The sequence below is a fragment of the Neolamprologus multifasciatus genome, chromosome 12 (genome assembly GCF_963576455.1).
Source record: "Neolamprologus multifasciatus chromosome 12, fNeoMul1.2, whole genome shotgun sequence".
Taxonomy (NCBI): domain Eukaryota; kingdom Metazoa; phylum Chordata; class Actinopteri; order Cichliformes; family Cichlidae; genus Neolamprologus; species Neolamprologus multifasciatus.
In genome coordinates this window covers 955037-972018 of record NC_140450.1, presented here as the reverse complement: position 1 = coordinate 972018, position 16982 = coordinate 955037, and the positions used below count along the sequence as shown (strand labels likewise).

The following is a 16982-nucleotide window of genomic DNA, read 5'->3' as shown; positions in this document are numbered from 1 at the left end:
TCTGCACCCACGGTAGGACAGCGGGCCGTCTTCGAGGATTTCGTTTCCAGGTTCATCACCTGCCCGCATCATCGCTTAGCAACGACACAACGTGAGTCTGAAAATAGACGCAGAGCCTCAGCGTGAAGCTCCGCCTCTGCTCAGAGGTCCATTCAGATATTCGGAGGACTTTTCCCGCGATGATGGGTCACACATGAACTGGCTGCATCTCTATTTTTATCCCTCACCTGCCGCCAGGCCCGCGCTCACCTGTCTGCTGCAAACACGTGAATCTGAAGGAGGCTGTCCGTCCTCCGTCCTCGGAGCTCTCGGGCTCATTCGTCTCGTCCTCTCTTGTTTCTTCTTCTGAAATCACATCGTTGGTTTTGTTCCAGGAGACGCTGAGCTGATGGAGTCGTGGTCCTGAGAAGGAAATCGGCAGAAATCGAACATGTAAGTTTTTTAATAAAGATCTTTAAATTGTTGCTGGTGGTGATCCATCACAGTGATCGGCACACACTGACTGAGCTGATACCTGACTCCTCCACCTTATTGATCACAGTATTGATCACCAGGAGTCCTAGACTGTAATTAAACTCTCTCCAGAGACGCTGATCTCTTTCTTGCCTTGAATTTGCTTTTTAATAAATGAAGGTCAGAGAGTGAACAACAAGCAACAGCTTGGTTATCAAACTGCATCCAGCTTTGAATGGCAGCATCACACAGACTCAGATACCCTCTAAACACCAACATCCAATGAAAATCCCAGAATTTATGTCAAAGGAACCGGAGCTCCGCCTTCCTGGACGCTCTGTTAGCAGCCATATTATTGTTATTAACACGGTGAAGCTAGCAGACAGCTAGCAGCTACAGCCGCCTGTCAGCCAAAGAGGCCACGCCCCCAAACTTTAAGCCTCAGTACGATTTAAACAGGTGAGTCAAACAGGTGTCATGAAGGAGGAAACAGTTTGAGTATCCAGCTGTAAACATGTTTGTTTCTGCTGTAAAGTTTTAACATGAGTCTATGGGACTGACTCACTGCTGCCCCCGCTGGATGCTGGAGGAACTGCAGGATTTGATGCTCCAGCGTTAGCTTCATTCAGGCCCAGAGCTCCCTGCCTGCTTTCACTCTGCTTATTCATCATCACCAGTGATACTGGACACCAGCAGAGATCAATACTGGGAGGATGGGTCAGAGATCCCTGTCTGAACAAAATCTGTGAATCCCATCATAGAGATACACGATACGTCTTTATTGATTCAGCTCAAAGTCAGAGACCCGACCAAGAGTGCAGCAGCACAGTTACACATATTATCCATGTTGTAACGTGGAGACACAAATATAGAGACAACATCTGGATGGTGACGCAGACCGTGACGTGGGCTTAAGACGGGCTTCAAATCCTCCATCGTCACCACTGCTGTGGATTATCCCAGGAACCAGCGCAGCGTCTGGAAAAGCTCCTTTTACCTGATTCTGTTCTGACTTTAAACCCAACTTAAGCTGAGTTTAATGGGACAGAACAACAGCAGAGGATTGTCAACTCTGAAGGATATTTATAAATAAATAAATAAATATTTCCACTCCGGGTAGAGGACGTGAAAACTTCCAGAAACAGAAATGATTTAGAAACGTGAAAGTCTGAATCATGTCTGATGTAATTGGTGACAAAAATGTAATTTTATAGTTTTGAAACTGCTGATAAAGATTAAGAATACTTATTTAAAACAAATCAATCTGAGAACTTCATGTGTTAATTTACAGATTTATAAACGTATAAAAGTCTCGCTGTTTACAGTTTCCTGCTGCATCTGATTATATTGGTGAGAACCAGTAAAAAATAAAGTTTTCAGAGTTCGAGTTTGAAGATTAAGATCATGAGTTTGTCCCAGCGTCACCTGTGTTTGTGTTTCAGGTGCTGAAGAGACCCGAAGACGAACAGACATGATCCCTTTATCTCCCTGAGGTAACCCCCCACACACACACACACAGACACACACACACACACACACTCTCACACACACACACACACACACTCTCTGCTGGCTGACCGCTTGTTACCCAGGTGTCCTCGCTCATGTGTTTGTGTGTTTGTGACAAAGCTGTGGACTCTGGAATAATCCCTTTGTGTCCGTCGGCCACGTCAGACAATGCCGGACTGGAAACCCTGCAGCTGCTGCAGAGCGCTGAGTGTCCACTCAGTAATCTGACAGCACGCCGTCATTTGGAGCTCATTTCATTTGTGATCCCAGTGCAGAGGCCCTGGGCGTGGTCAGCCTGGCAGCTGCAGCACAGCGGTCTCCTGCACATGCTCTGTGCTGTTAAACAGCTAACGGCTGGTGAGCAGTGAGTCTGAATGACTCAGAGCCATGTTTGTTTCTTTAAAGCGTCTTTTTCTGCATTTCCCTGATTTATAAGGCCTAATCATTAGATAACGAGCCCGTCTGCAGGCTCTCTGGAAGTTGGGAGGTGTCTTGTTTTAGCCGGAGGATGAGGGATGCACCAAGGCCCCGGATAGAGAAGGATCCACAGGGTCACAAATAAGAAACGAGGTGTGAGTCTCCCTCGTAGGGTTTTTGTCTCACAGCCCTGACACGTGGAGGCGTTCCCCACGCCGGCGGTTATTTACTGTTCGTATGAGCGCGAGGCTCTGCTCAGTGTCGGCCTCTCCATCACAGACAGAAACACTGATGCACACAGTAAAAGGACAAAAAAGGAGATTGTTGTTAGATTCATGTTTCATGAGTGGACCGGAGCAGCTGTTACACGTGCTGATGTTCCCATGATGCCTCACTCTTTCTGGCCTCTCCTGCTTTGTCATACTGACACGTCTGACTTGTTGTTCTTTATTTAACATCATGTTTTGTGTGTCTCCTTCAGGAACTGACCAATCAGCAGTCAGGATGATGCCCAAGGTAAACCACACCTTTCTTTTGCTGATAGTTGTCGGGGGGGGGGGGGGGGGGGTGTTGTTGAGATGCTGCAGCATGTTTCTGCTGAATGATCACGATGCTCAACAATAAAAACAAGCGTCCTCCTGGTGGTTCAGTAACGATGTTCCTCCACATGAGAAGCGTGTCAGCTTAAAGATGAGTCGATGTTTGGTGTTGTGGTCCAGAGGTGCACGAGGAGGCGATGCTGAAGGGAGGATTGGCCAAATTTACATCTGGGTGGTTTTTAATTTAACAAATAAAGTTACAGAACTTTTCAAATCCAGCTTGGAAATAATAAAGCTGACAGTGGGGACATTTCTCCTGCTACTTTAGGAAGGAAAGGTTCAAGTTAGGCTCTGAGGCAGTAATAGTCCTCACAAAGACACAAGTACAAGTGTGTGTGTGTGTGTGTGTGTGTGTGTGTGTGTGTGTGTGTGTGTGTGTTAGCAGCAGCTGGCGCAGACGTCCCCGGGGAGTGTGTTGTCGCTCAGAGGCACCAGCGTCCCAGGATCCCCTGCTGCTGCCATCGTGGTGAGATAAACACACCGCGCTCGCGCTCTCGTACCCTTCAGATTAATCTGGAGGTAATAATCTGTAATCCCCCCCCCCCTCTCTCCCCAGGCCAGAGTGGAGGACGGGGTTATCGGCTATAAGGACTTGGCAGCCTTACCGAGAGACAAAGCCATCCTGGACATCGAGAGGCCCGATCTGATGATCTACCAGCCGCACTACAGCTACAGTCCTCTGGAGGTGACGTCTCCCTGCGGTCATAGTTTAGAGATTCCTGCCGGCAGCTACACCGGTGCTCTCTGGACGTCCTGCCTGATGGGGGCGCTGTGGAGCTCTGGCCTGGAAACATGTTCTCTAATATTATCCTGTTTCAGCCGATAGCTCCAGTTTGTCATTATTAGCATGTTCTAACGTCACTGCACCTCAAACCATTTCCAACCACCACAGTCAGCTGCGTCTTCTGCACGCGTGCAGAACAGAAGCACGTGTGCTGGAGTTATTGTTTCAAAGCAGGCGTCAGATCTTAATATCAGCCTGTAAAACTGAAGCACATCACTGATGCTGGATTTGTAAAACAAAACAAGACAAAATTATTTATTGTTGTTTTTTGTCTTAATGATTATTTAGCTTCAGTCACTCCTTTTTAGTCAGGACCGGCTCGTGGGCGCCCCCTAGGTGAACTGCAGCCGGTGGGACTGACAGGAGGAGACTCTGGAGGTGGTCGTATCATTGTTTAGTCATCGTGACTGTTTCGTCTTCACAGCTACAGATACTAAATCTCAGATGTCCTCTTAGTGCATCTTTGGGTTGCTGGTTTGACTTTTCACAGGCAGCTCAGAGACGACTGAGACAGATTACTCTTAATTCTAAACGAGCAGGCGTATGTAGAAGCTGTTATTTAACTTTGAGTTATTTAAATGGTGCAAATTTACTAAAAACTAAGTGCAGATCCTGCTGGTTTCACTGTCCTTATAATGCAGCGTGTGATCAGATGTTTATGTGTAGCTAAATGCTACAGAAGCATTTAGCATCTACAGGGTCGGGCAGCTTGTAAAGTCCTGTTGTTCCATAGTTTCTTCTCGGTGCTTCCGGGACCTTTGTAGCTCAGCACAGAGCCGGAGTCGTGGAAACCAGACGGCGTGGCAGCAGGTCGCTGCTCTGACAGTCGGCTGGTTAGCTCTGCGTCTGGCTGCAAACACGGACATCAATCTGCTGCTTAGAGAGCTGACAGCTCATGAAAACAGCTGAGCCCAGTGTGTGTGTGTCTGTGTGTGTGTGTGTGATTGTATTTTGTGGTGCAGATTGGGTCAGACAAAGAGAGATTGTGTGTCAGAATGCTTTTTGTGTTTTGTGTGCTGCACCTTCTTTCATCTGTTTTGTGGAGTTTTCGGTTGTTTTCCTGTTTTTGACTGTTCGTGTTTTTGACTGTTCGTGTTTTTGACTGTTCGTGTTTTTGACTGTTCGTGTTTTTGACTGTCCAGCTCAGCCATCAATGATTTCAGCCACAGTCTTGTGGTTGCTGCAGACTGATGACTGAAACAAACAAAAGGCACTTTTTAAGCTCTGCTGGGCAATGATGAGCCTCGCAGCTGAAGCTGATTCTGCACAAAGTCTAAACTTTGTGTCACGACACACGTTTGCTTTGCTTTGCTGTTGTCACAGACTGCACAGGTCAGAGTCTCCCTGAAAAAGCTCCCGTTTGTTTTTAACAGCAGAGCCAGCCGAAGGAGGAGACTTCAACAAAGAGCTAAATGCTAAATGTTGATCATCTGCATATAAATGCACATTTACCTAAATGCGCCCGCAGCTGGGAGCCTCGTGGTCACTGTCATCATCCAGCTTTTCCTTTACTCTAAACCAATGCTTCTCTGATTTATGCTTCACATCACGTTACCGTGAAGCATTTCTGTGTCTGGATTTAACTGTTGGGTGTAAAGAACACTGCCACCTTCAGGTCAAAGTGTAAATTGTAATCCTCTAGAATTTACATTTGGTGCAATCGTTTAAAAACAGAAACGACTTCAGAGTCAGAAGCAGAGTTTGTGTGTTTGTGGAGCTTCGTCTTCATTCTCTAAATCTATTTTTAGCTTCAAGCGTTTCATCTATTTTTGCTTTTTTCTCCCCAGAGGTCCTTGTCTCCTCGCTCCATCTCTCCTCCTCCCTCCCCAGAGGTAAGACCCCCCCCATTCTTTACATATCATCATATAGTTGATCTTAGTTTCTTCCAGTTTACATTCAGAGACCAACAAAACAAGCACTAGTGATGAGGTCAAAGGTCAGATCAGATTCCTACAATGAAAGTGAGATATTATGGAAATGCAGACAATATAGATCTCCTGACAGAAGCAGATCTCAGATGCTTTGTGGGCGTCTGACTGTGTGATGGTTGTTATTAGCACACAACACATCGTCCTGTTGTTGTCTCAGACCAGCTTCTGTGAAATGATCCTGACGCTGAAGCATCTCAACATTAATGTGGTTCTGTTGGCATGTTTAAAGAGGTTTGAGTCAGGAACATAGTGTCAGCGAGGAGGTCGTACACGTCCCAGTGGTCACTGAGAAGGTTTGATGTGTGTGAAGTTCTTTGTTTGAGGCTTACAAGGCTGCAGTAATCGGTTCGGACGGCATCCTTCCAGGCATACTCAGATTACTTATAGTCATATTTTGGGCTCTTCTTCACACTGACTCTGTTGGTCATTTAGAGCATTGGTGAGGGGCGTCCTAAGAGTCACTGCGTTTCTTTTAAGGCTGTAAAGTGTTAGTTCAAGAATCCTCAGGGTGGTTGAAGTCATGTGAAGTAGTTTCTCATAAGTTCTCTTTAAACGAGGCTCTAGTTATCAATCAGGAGATCCTAAAGGTCTCTTAGGTGCTTCTACTAACACTAAAAGAGGTTCTTTGGTGTTTTCAAGGTTTACTCTGTAAAGGTTCACGAGGCCTCTAATCCTGATTGAGGACCATTAAGTAGTGGTAGTAATGGAGGAGGTCTTGCTTTGATGGTCGTGTCGATGCAGTTGGCATCATGTCTTAGAAAGTCCTCATGGGGATGCCCTGCATGTTCTGAGGAGGATCATCGGCTCTGCCTTCACATTTCCCCACCGACACGTTTTTAAAATACGTCCTCTGTGTTTCCAGAATCTGTCCAAGGAGACACGGGAGTGGCTCGAGAGCCGATCACCTGCAGGGTCCTCGCCTGGTTCCACCATCCCGAGCACCAGAACCCACAGCACACACACCTCATCAACGCCAAACACACCAACCACACCCAACACACACTCGTCTGGTACTGCGAAGAGCACCGTGCAGCATTTCCACAGGCCAGGTAAACACAAGCCGACTCCCCTCACTGACTGTGGAGAACAGTACTGAAGGGTGCAGATGAAGCTCCATCAGCTAGGCTTTCCCCCAGTTAGCAACAGCATCTCCATCAGGTGACTTATTTCTTCAAACACGTGTGTTTACCTGTGTAAACAATGTCGACACCCCTGTGGGAGGGGCTACAACGAGAAATTCAGAGATTCCCAGATGAGCTTCAGTGATTCGTCAGCACAGCGTCCATGTCTGAGACGTGTTAGCCGCTAATGTCAGGACCAGAAAAGACAACTATTGGGATGATTAGTTGATTTGTGAGCAGTGAAACTGAGTTTGTGCACACAGACCGCTTCCAGATGCTGATGACGTTTGGTCCACATCTGGAGTTCTCTATGTGCCAGATGTGCCGTCCTCTGGAGCTCATGTTCACCCTGTGAACCAGTAATTATTGTTTAGCAAGCAGAGAAGAGCACAGGTGTCACACATGTGCTTTTATTGTTTTCAGAAAACGGTACCAACATCTACAAGAAGCCTCCCATCTACAAACAGGGTGAGTCACTGAGCTTCAAACTGATTTCAGAATAAAAGCTGCAAGAAATCGCTGAACGTGATGAAAACAGAGCGAGTGAATGTGGGTCAGCCGCCGTCCTGTAAACAGCACGCCTGCTTTCACTGTTAATCTGCTTTAACATGCACTGTGTGTGTGTGCGTGTGTGTCTGTGTGTGTGTGCGTGTGTGTGTGTGTCTGTGTGTGTGTGTGTGTGTCTGTGTCTGTGCGTGTGTGTGTGTGTGTGCAGATGTGTCGTCCTCCTCGGTCCCTCAGGGGAAACACATCGAGGATTTGATCATCGAGTCTTCAAAGTTTCCTGCAGCTCAGCCTCCAGACCCGAACCAGCCCTCCAAGATCGAGACCGACTACTGGCCCTGCCCCCCCTCGCTGGCCGTGATTGGTACGACCCAAACACACACGCTCGTGCTTTCATATCTTAGTGAGGACATCTAACTGACACGATGCTGCTCGCTCTGGCCTGACTGTAACTCTAAACCACACTTCAAACATGCTTCAGACTCGTCAGGATTTAGTCCCCACAACTATAGTTGTACTCAATTTCTGGTCCTCACAATGATGTTTGCATACATACACACACTCTGATCAATGAGACGCACTTTGTGCTACATTTACAGTTCATTACGAAAGTGGGATTTTCCAGGTTTTCATCTAAAAATCACGTCTGGCTTTAAATCCTGATTATTCCTGCTTCTTGTCACGTATTCGTCTCACCGTTCCCTTGTCTCCTCTCTTCTTCTCTCCTATCTATAACTCTTCTCCTCTCAGCAGAAAAGGAATGGAAGAGGAAGGAGCAGAAAGTCGAGGAGGAGGAGGATGGAGAGCTGGATGATGAGCTGTGGGGACTCAGAAAGCTTCAGAAGCAAGAGCTGAACAAGGTGGGAGACCCGGAGCCAGCTGCAGGTGCAGATGAGCTGCAGCAGTTTGAAGTTGGTCAGGAATCACCAAAAATCACCTTCACTGTCAGAAAAGCAGGAAATGTTCACATGCAAGAAGCTGCTTTTAAAAACTCTCACAGTACGATGAATAAAGCATGAGGACGGCTGCTGCGTCAGCTGCTGTTTGCTTGGTGGGAGACTGAAAACACCGACTTCATCGTGGAGATCTGAATGTGTGCAGAGATCATCTGAGCTTTAAATGTGCTTTCACTGTCGCGTGTATCCTTTAGAGGCACGGCTCAAAATAAAAGCCACATGTTTTTCCTGAAGAGCACTTCAGCTCCATCAGAAACGTCTGTTTGCAGAATCAGCTGTGACCACGAGGAGCTGGAGGGCGGAGTCAAACACAGAGACCTGCTAATCAGTCAAATCCTCGAATTTCTCCCAACTCAGCTGAGCTCAGTCTGCTGTGACCTCATGTTATTGGTCACATGATGTCATTAAAACACAGAGTTCAGGTGAAGCTTAGCAGACAGCTAGCAGCTACAGTCACCTGTGTCACCATTCACCTGTCAGTCAAACAGGCCACGCCCCTCAAACTTTAAGCCTTAATAGGATTTAAACAGGTGAGTAATAACCAGCTGTTATAAAGGAGGAAATTCCCCACAGAGACAGAAGTCTGTGCATCAGGCTGTGAGCATGTTTAACATGGGAGACGACTCACTGCGGCCCCTGCTGGACACCAGAGGAGCTGCAGGTTGATGATTGGTCCTTAGCTCTGCGTGTTAGCTCGCTGCTTTGGTGGAGGGAAAACGATCCCTGCTGAAACTGCTCGATGCATTTTTCATTATTATTTCTACAAACATGTGCAGATGTTGGGAAAGTTACTTTTAAAATGTATTCCACTACAGATTACATGCCCCAAAATGTATTCTGTAACATATTATGTTACTCAATGAGAGTAACGTAATCTGAATACTTTGGATTATGGGCCGATCGTGGCTCAAGAGTTGGCAGTTCCTCTTGTAATCGGAAGGTTGCCAGTTCGAGCCCCGGCTCCGACAGTCTCGGTCGTTGTGTCCTTGGGTGAGACACTTCACCCGTTGCCTACTGGTGGTGGTCAGAGGGCCCGGTGGCTGTGGCTACAATGTAGCTGCCATCACCAGTGTGTGAATGGCTGGATGTGTAAAGCACTATTCAAATACATTTACCATTTATTGTTATATGTATTTGTTACATTCAGCTATATAAATCAGTCAGATCAGAATTCAGACACCTGCTTGTGAAAGACTTTAATTTTTTGATGGGGACATCTTTGGGAGTTTACGTGGTGCTTTTGTTAAGCATAAAAAAACCCTAAATTTGGCCAAAATGTGAAAGTTTTTTTGTTTCCAGGTTACTTTTAAATGCTCTTCGTCAGTATTTCAATAATAACACCCGGCAGTGAACGAGCAGGTCGTGGCTATTTGCTGAAACTAGAAAGTCTGAGTTTCATATTCCCGTCTTCACTGCAGTGCACAGGTTTGTTCACAGCTGCCTGTAATTTCCCCTGTATTCAGTTTACATCTTATAATATATTAATCACATGTTAAGAGTTATTATTTGCTGTTGTTTTTGAAACTGTCGCTCAGCAGCTGTAGCTCATGTTTGCCCAGGAAATAATGGTGGTCAGAGGGCCCGGTGGCGCCAGTGTCCGGCAGCCTCGCCTCTGTCAGTGCGCCCCAGGGCGGCTGTGGCTACAACGTAGCTGCCATCACCAGTGTGTGGCTGACTGGATGTAGTGTAAAGTGCTTTGGGGTCCACAGGGATTAAGTAAAGCGCTATACAAATACAGGCCATTTACTTAATATATTATTATGCTTTTTGCAACAAGTCGTCTTCTGTTTCTGTCTCGTGTCAGATTCAGTCCAATCTGGGCAAAATCATCCTGAAGGAGGAGCTGGAGAAGTCTGCAGCGCCTCTGAGGAGGAAAACACGCTCTTTACCAGAGCGCAGCCACAACGCCGGTACACACACACACACACACACACACACACACACACACACACACACATGCACGCACTTGACATTTTTTGCGTTAGGTACAGATTTCAGAAAGAAAATACAAAGAAATATAAAATAAGATAATACACAGTATTTGATTATGGGTTTGGTTGTGGAAAATATAACTAACATAACTATTCTACCACTACTTTGTGGAGACCAATAGTGACTCATGGTGACAAAGACGTCACAAAACCACAAAAATATCATTTAATACAAAGAAAATTTGCAAAGTTGAAGGAGTCTAAGCGCTGTTAGTAAAAGTATCTGAACCTGAAATTCTTCTGGTTTTACGAGCGTCACTTTTAAGAAAGTAAAGTGAACGAGGAAGTAAAAAACAAAACATTTTTAAAGTTTATCAGTTTGTAACTTTTGGTGCAAATTGAAAAACTGCAGTTTTAGTGTTTCAGGTTCAGATTTCAGTGAAGGCATCACGATGCATCGTGGAAACAGGAAGTGATGTCACCTGTCGTGACCTTTCAGAACAAAACATCTGCAGGTGGAAGGACCGATGCACATGTTGTGTAGTGTTTCCTTCCCCCCTCACAGCCCCTCCCCTCTGCTCTGCAGGGTCCAACGCCTCCAGGTCCGTGTATTTCCCAGCGTCCTCTAAGAGCGGCCTGTCCAGGGTGAGTATCCGCACGCTCGCTCTGAGGTTTGACAACGAAGTCGAGTGAAGACAACAACCTGTTTGTGTTTGTTTGCAGCTGCGCTCGGCCGAGTTCAGCTCCTCGCAGAAACCCGCTGCAGGTACGAACGTCCGTCATTAAAGCTCAGGTTCAGGATTTCACAGGTGTAGTTGTACACCTGTAAAACTACACCTGTGAAGTATTTTAGCATTTTGTGCTGAAAATTGTACATCAGCACAAACGTCCATTCTCAGACTCGACTTTTTTCCTGCATCAGTGAACTCGTAACAGAAAATAATGAAACTGTTTGTGTGTCTTTGTGTCTCTGCAGGGCTTCAGGTACACTTTCCATTACTTTAACCTCGTTTGCAGAAACTCCTGATGAATAATTGCCGCCGGTGTTCATCATACTGTTTGTTTTTGTGTCAGAACGGGGACTCGAGGATGGACAGAGGGAACTCTCTCCCCAGCATGCTGGAGCACAAGGTACAGAAAGTAGAGCTGCCGTAGCTCAGGCTGCTGTAAACACGCAGTTTGGCCCAGTTCTTCTACTCTTGGATCTTTATGATGTCATAGAGGGTATCTCTGAGCGTCAGTGTGAGATAAAGAAGGATTATTATGAACTGTCACTCGTGCAAAGCTGCCCTTATAGAATAAGGATATGTAATGAGCAGGGCGGATGTATTAAACATGTCCTGTTTCCACACGGAGTCTGAACTCGGGCGCAGCGAGCAGATAAATGTGTGAGGCTGTTTCGTCCCCTCAGCGGGACACGATGTGGTTTTCACGTCACGTCTCCTCTGCGTGTCTGCGTACAGGTTTATCCCTACGAGGTGCTGGTGGTGACTCACAGAGGACGCAGCAAACTGCCCCCCGGTGTGGATCGGACACAGCTGGAGGTAAAAGACAAACAAATAAGTGTTCCTCAGATCAAGTCTCTGTCGGTACGACTCGAGCTGCTGAACCTGTTCTGATATCAAACCACATCGTTATCGATATCCGGTCTTTTGGTCTGCTGTCATCAGCTGTTTCCAGGTCCAAGCTGCAGGTCCAAAGTCACACAAACGCTGCAGCATCAATGAGAGTTAAAAACTGTCTAAATTATTTCATCTTTAATAAAACGATCAGCGTTGCTGCTTTACCAGGTGTAACAAAGTTTAACATCCAGGCATCCATGAAAACAGGATTTATTACATTTAACAGAGTTAGAAGTTAGCAGGAAGTTAGCTTGCTAGCTTCCAGCTAAACATGATATAGCATGTTCTGACTGAGAGATTTCTGAAAAATTCAAACGTACAGCTCTGTTATCACTTCCAACATAAATGAAGACAGAAAACTAAACAGCAGTGACGTTTGTAGGGTTACTGAAGTTGGGCTAGCTGCTATATAATGATGTGCTACGTGACAGCTAGCTACACAGCTATGTTAGCATAAACAAGCTAACTTTTTTCCACTCGATCAAAGTTAACGTGAAGGTTCCTGATGGTTAGAGACAAATACAGTCACATGGCAGGATGCTGTAAACGGACCAAACTTCAGTCAGGAGAACAACTGAGATAATCCATCCACAATAAGAGGTTAGTTATTAATATACTGCTGCTAGTTACAGCGGAAGGGTTTAAACACTGAGCTTTAAAATGATTAGCGGCAATAAAAACCGAGAGGAGCCGACAGTGATCACTGACTGTTTCAGATTAAATAGAACAAGATACAAAACATGTTAAAAACACAACAGCACAACAGTAGCTCGGACCAAAGCGGGGTTCATACATCATCACTTAAAGACCGGACATCCAGGGTCCAGGGCGGGCCGTCACATCTCAGAAAAATCTGTTTTATATAACTAAACATTTATTGAAATTGACTGATCTTATCTTTAAATATTCTCAGATGATCGACCGCTGGCTGTTTAGGACCACAGCGCTGGAATCATATTTAATATTTGGCAGCTTCGTTAATAAACTCTTTGATGCTCGACGGCCTTGGAAAAATGCGTCGGGTTGTTTTAGACGCAGCGTGGGGTCGGTCAGAGTGAAAAAAGTGTCTTCTTTGTTCCCGCTCTCTCTCTGATTGTGGCTCTCTCGCCCTGCAGAGGCACCTCTCTCAGGAGGAGTTCTTCAGCGTTTTCGGGATGTCCATCGAGCAGTTCGATCGCCTCTCCCTCTGGAAGAGGAACGACCTGAAAAAAAGGGTCTGTCTCTTCTGAAGCTGCTCGCCTCACAGTCCCTCGCTTCCAGCCGGCGGGACATGGAACCAAACGGACTCCGAGCGCCATCATCAGCCGACACCCTCACTTCAGTTTGTAGACACCTCAGGAGGCTTCAGGTTTGCAGAGAAACACGAGTGCTGCACACATTAACGTCACCGTTTATCTGCAAAACGTTAGCGATGAAGGAGGGAGCGAGCACAAATAATACATCACAGAACGAGGACGAGTCTGCGGTCTGTGGCGGCTCGTGATGGGTCGGCGCTCTCACAAGACCCTCTGAACCTCTGCATCCCAGCCACAGTCGGACATCCGGCCAACATTCCTGCTGACTCCGAGTCAGCTCCTGGACTGACAAACAAACCTGTTGCAATCTTTATACGAAGAATTAATCCTATTGGCTTAGCCAGCTATGATGTCATAGTGACAGCACTTCTTTCCAGCATCAAAGAGAAAAACAAGCAGACGGTTTTATCGCAGTCGCTCGACTTCAGTCATGACAGACTGAACGCCCTCCTTAAACCTGCGGCCGGCGCACAAATAACCCAGCGTGGTTTAGTTGATGTCAGCATGTCGTTTAATCACAACAAAATATAAAAACCGTCTTTAGACAATTTTATTTGACCTTAAAAAAACAAAAAGTAGAAGACATTAAATAATAATATAAAAGCTCAGCTTGAGCTGAGTTCATAAACAAACACAGTGACTGATTTTACTGCCCATCATACGAGAACATGAGGCTAAAAAGTACTAAAAAGCTGCTAATTAAAGACCGTAAGCTGACTAACAGGAACAAATCATTTCTGCCTCAAGTGGCGATTACAGGAACTGCAGTTTTCTGTCAACCAAAGAGGCCACGCCCCTAATAATACAAACTTTGAGACTTTAATGAGTTTCTTAAAGTAATAGACACACCCAACGCGACCCCCAGTACAGCTGACAGTCGCCTCACAGCTGGGGAGCTCTTACTGAGTTTGGGGACAGACTATCCAATCAGGAGCCCCCCTTAAGCTCAAAGGGTGGTCCCTTTCTTCTCCTCTCGTTGGCTCCGGTTGCTTCGAAGCTCGTTCATCATGCGTTGATCCACAGCCTCCGCTGGCTGCGATGAAACCGACTCCTCCCAGTTTTTTTCTTTCTAGTTCAGCAGAAGCCACTGCCACACACACACACACACACACACGTTTTCATATCTTAGTGAGGACATCTAATTAACATAATGCTAACCATCAGAAATGAATGCTAACTGTGACCCTGACACTAAACACCACCTTTAAACTCGGGGACGGGCACTTTGTCCCCATAAAGGCTGTTGATCTCCACAAGTGTAGTTTCATGCTGGTTTTGTCCTCACAAAGATGTCTAAACAGGCACACACACACACACTTCTGAGAGATGTTTGCAGTGCAGGCTGAGCTCTGACGGCTCTGGTTCCTCCAATCAGCGTCTGCGAGTGTTGCTTAGTGACCAAATGATGTGCAGCTATTTTTTAACCTACATAAAGAAAGTGGCATGTTTGTTATTAATGGAGTCTAACTAAAAATGAAATAATAGATCCTGAATGTGGACGAGAACACGGCGGGCGAGTTCAGCGCTTCCGTACGTGTGACGTCATCACTCTTTGTTAAATATATGTAATGAAACATCCACCAGCTGCACTGAATATCAGCATGTTTCACAGCTGTAGGTGGTTAAACCCGCGCGGGCTGGACTCAGGACCGGACGTAACGGTGGTGTACAAATCATTTTTAATGTGTTGGTAAATCAAGGCCAGCAGGTCTGAAAAGGAGAGGCGATTTCCTCCCTCCACGAGGTGCAATCACAAAGTTCTGCAACAAATAAAAATCAAACGTGTTTCTGGATTCGTACGATGGCGATGACTCTGTCTTAAACCACAGCTCAGAGACCAAACACAGCATCCCTGTTAGCACGGAGCTGCAACGTTCTGACGTGTGCTGCGTCCCCGTCTGCCTCGCTGCCCATCGTCCTCACTCTCTCTGTTTTACCCTCAAAATCTATTTCAGGCTCAAAATCTTGAATTAGAAACACTCCGACTGAGCGGTCGAGGACCACGTGCTCGGCCCCGATCGCTGACCGGCCGGACAGACAAAAACATGGACGCACGCCAACACGGACTACATGCTGCGTTTTTAGCATGGAAGGGAGCGAGGATGCAAAGTTCACCAAAGTCAGTCACAATAATGTTCCAACAACAAACCCAATGAGAAACATTTCAGGAAGCTAACAGAAGAAAAGTGGCTAAAGCTAAAAGCTATCCAGAGCTCAGGGCTAGCTGCAGCCTCGGTATGAGCAACAGAGTCACAGACACGAGTGAAAAAAGGGTCAGTGGCCTGTTATCTGGTGGAGTTATAAACATCCACTTCATAAATCTGCTGCTTTGCTTTGGCCCACCTGGTCAGGTGAACGTGAGCGCAGGAGCAGAGCTCTTTACCTTCAGCTGCCTCACGAGATCCTGAACTTCCTGCAGTTTGGGGGGAATGTGAAGTCGGATCATTCCTGTTGTTTCACAGCTTAGAGCGCCAGAGGCCCGAGGGTCAGACTTCAGAGCAGGACGTCCAATGAGCAGAGGTGGGCGTGGTTAGACAGCGCCTCGATGCGGTCGCGGGTGGGCGTGGGAACATAGACCCAGTGATAACTCGGGAGCTTCACGCTCAGCTCTGATGTCAGAGCTGTTGCCAACAGGTGCATCAGGTCCCTCCACCCGTGTCGCTGAGAGCCGCCACCTGAGACTCGGACGGGTTTGATTTTTGATTTTGTTGTTGGAAAACTTGTGATTGCAGCTCGTTCACATCAGCAACACGAGCTCGTCATTAAATCAGGACTTTATGCTCGTCTGCTGTTAGAGTCTTTTTACTCATCTTCAGTTTGAACTGAGCTCGCTGGGCTCTGGGAGGTTTCTGACTAATTTTTGCAAAACAGTCTTTTATTCTTAAAGCTTTGAGGCCTTTTTCCTTTAATAAAGTAACAATAATAATTCTAAGCGTGTAAAAACGAGGCATTCGCGTCTCAGTTCGTTCGTTCCTTCAAGTCCGAGTTCAGTAGCTCCGCCCTGCGTGAGGTTTAAGCTCAGATCACTCTCACTGCATCAGTTTTAAAAAGAAATCACCACCGCCACTTCCTGCATCACCCGCCGTCACGTCTGCCTCGCCGCTTCCTGTATCCGTGGATCAATAAAATAAAAGACTGAGGATAAAACAGATGGAGACGTGTCAGAGCGAGCATCGGTCACTTTATGATTTCCTCTTTTCTTTCTTTAACTTTTCTTTTGTCTGGATGATTCTGACGCCGTTCACCCAGACGCGCTCTGATTGGTTTGTGTAGTTAGAAACAGGAAGTGATTGCTGTGACGACACATGATTGTTCCATGTTTTTCTTTTTTGTACATTGAAGTGTTTTTTCTGTTTTTCTTGAGTTCTTTAGACTCGCAGGGCGGCTTCGGCGCCCGTCAGCGTCTCTGCTCGTTCACCTGCTGCGTGCGTGATGTCAGGATGATGATGTCATATGTTATTCTAGCTTTCTTTGAAACACGCTGGCAGTTACGGGTTTGAGTTTCTCTTCTTTGGACTCGTGTTTCTCACCTCACGGCGAGCAGAACGACCTGAAGAATTAAAATAACCCAAAAAACTATTTAACATATTTTTATCCTTGTTTTTCTTTGGACTCATTGTGAGAGTCAGACGCGTGTTGGGAATTGTACCTCCGACAGTTTGAGAAATACGAGCCCAGAGGTCAGAGGTCAGACTCGCTGACGAGCAGCCGCCCTGCTGCTGTACATACTGAACCACTGAATGACTTCATGCTAGTTGCTGTTGTTTTCTTCTGTGGATGCAGCTGCTGTAACAGATGAATGGTGACGTGAGTGATTAACCAGGAGTTACAATAAAGAGCATTTCTATTTGGAGAAAAAA

The 16982-nt window shown here is 46.3% G+C and overlaps 3 protein-coding genes across 9 annotated transcripts in view; 1 reads left to right on the top strand and 2 right to left on the bottom strand.

The window, feature by feature from the left end:
* The window catches only part of LOC146506090 (uncharacterized), a 14314-nt gene extending 13193 nt beyond the window's left edge, over window positions 1-1121 (bottom strand). Inside the window, exons 1-3 of the mRNA XM_085180834.1 lie at window positions 1019-1121; window positions 250-402; window positions 12-74 (exon numbers count right to left, since the gene is read on the bottom strand). Of these exons, the coding sequence (XP_085036960.1) occupies window positions 12-74; window positions 250-402; window positions 1019-1121 (319 nt within the window). The remainder of the gene's footprint in view (window positions 1-11; window positions 75-249; window positions 403-1018) is intronic.
* Window positions 1-16982, bottom strand: part of LOC146506088 (actin filament-associated protein 1-like 2) — a 67020-nt gene that overhangs the window by 25820 nt on the left and 24218 nt on the right. The gene's annotated exons all lie outside the window — the stretch shown is intronic.
* The window catches only part of LOC146506089 (dematin-like), a 24666-nt gene extending 7684 nt beyond the window's left edge, over window positions 1-16982 (top strand). The window contains exons 2-17 of one of the 7 annotated variants that reach the window (XM_085180011.1): window positions 375-432; window positions 1896-1946; window positions 2861-2895; window positions 3361-3444; window positions 3535-3663; window positions 5550-5594; window positions 6556-6742; window positions 7238-7282; window positions 7530-7682; window positions 8069-8178; window positions 10079-10184; window positions 10792-10850; window positions 10929-10971; window positions 11280-11336; window positions 11669-11749; window positions 12943-16982. In XM_085180011.1, the coding sequence (XP_085036137.1) occupies window positions 2884-2895; window positions 3361-3444; window positions 3535-3663; window positions 5550-5594; window positions 6556-6742; window positions 7238-7282; window positions 7530-7682; window positions 8069-8178; window positions 10079-10184; window positions 10792-10850; window positions 10929-10971; window positions 11280-11336; window positions 11669-11749; window positions 12943-13310 (1479 nt within the window). In that variant the 5' untranslated portion in view covers window positions 375-432; window positions 1896-1946; window positions 2861-2883 and the 3' untranslated portion in view covers window positions 13311-16982. Of the gene's footprint in view, window positions 1-374; window positions 433-1895; window positions 1947-2860; window positions 2896-3360; window positions 3445-3534; window positions 3664-5549; window positions 5595-6555; window positions 6743-7237; window positions 7283-7529; window positions 7683-8068; window positions 8179-10078; window positions 10185-10704; window positions 10851-10928; window positions 11337-11668; window positions 11750-12942 lie in introns of those variants that run through there. The other 6 variants (XM_085180016.1, XM_085180015.1, XM_085180014.1 and 3 more) reach the window with 6 other exon arrangements.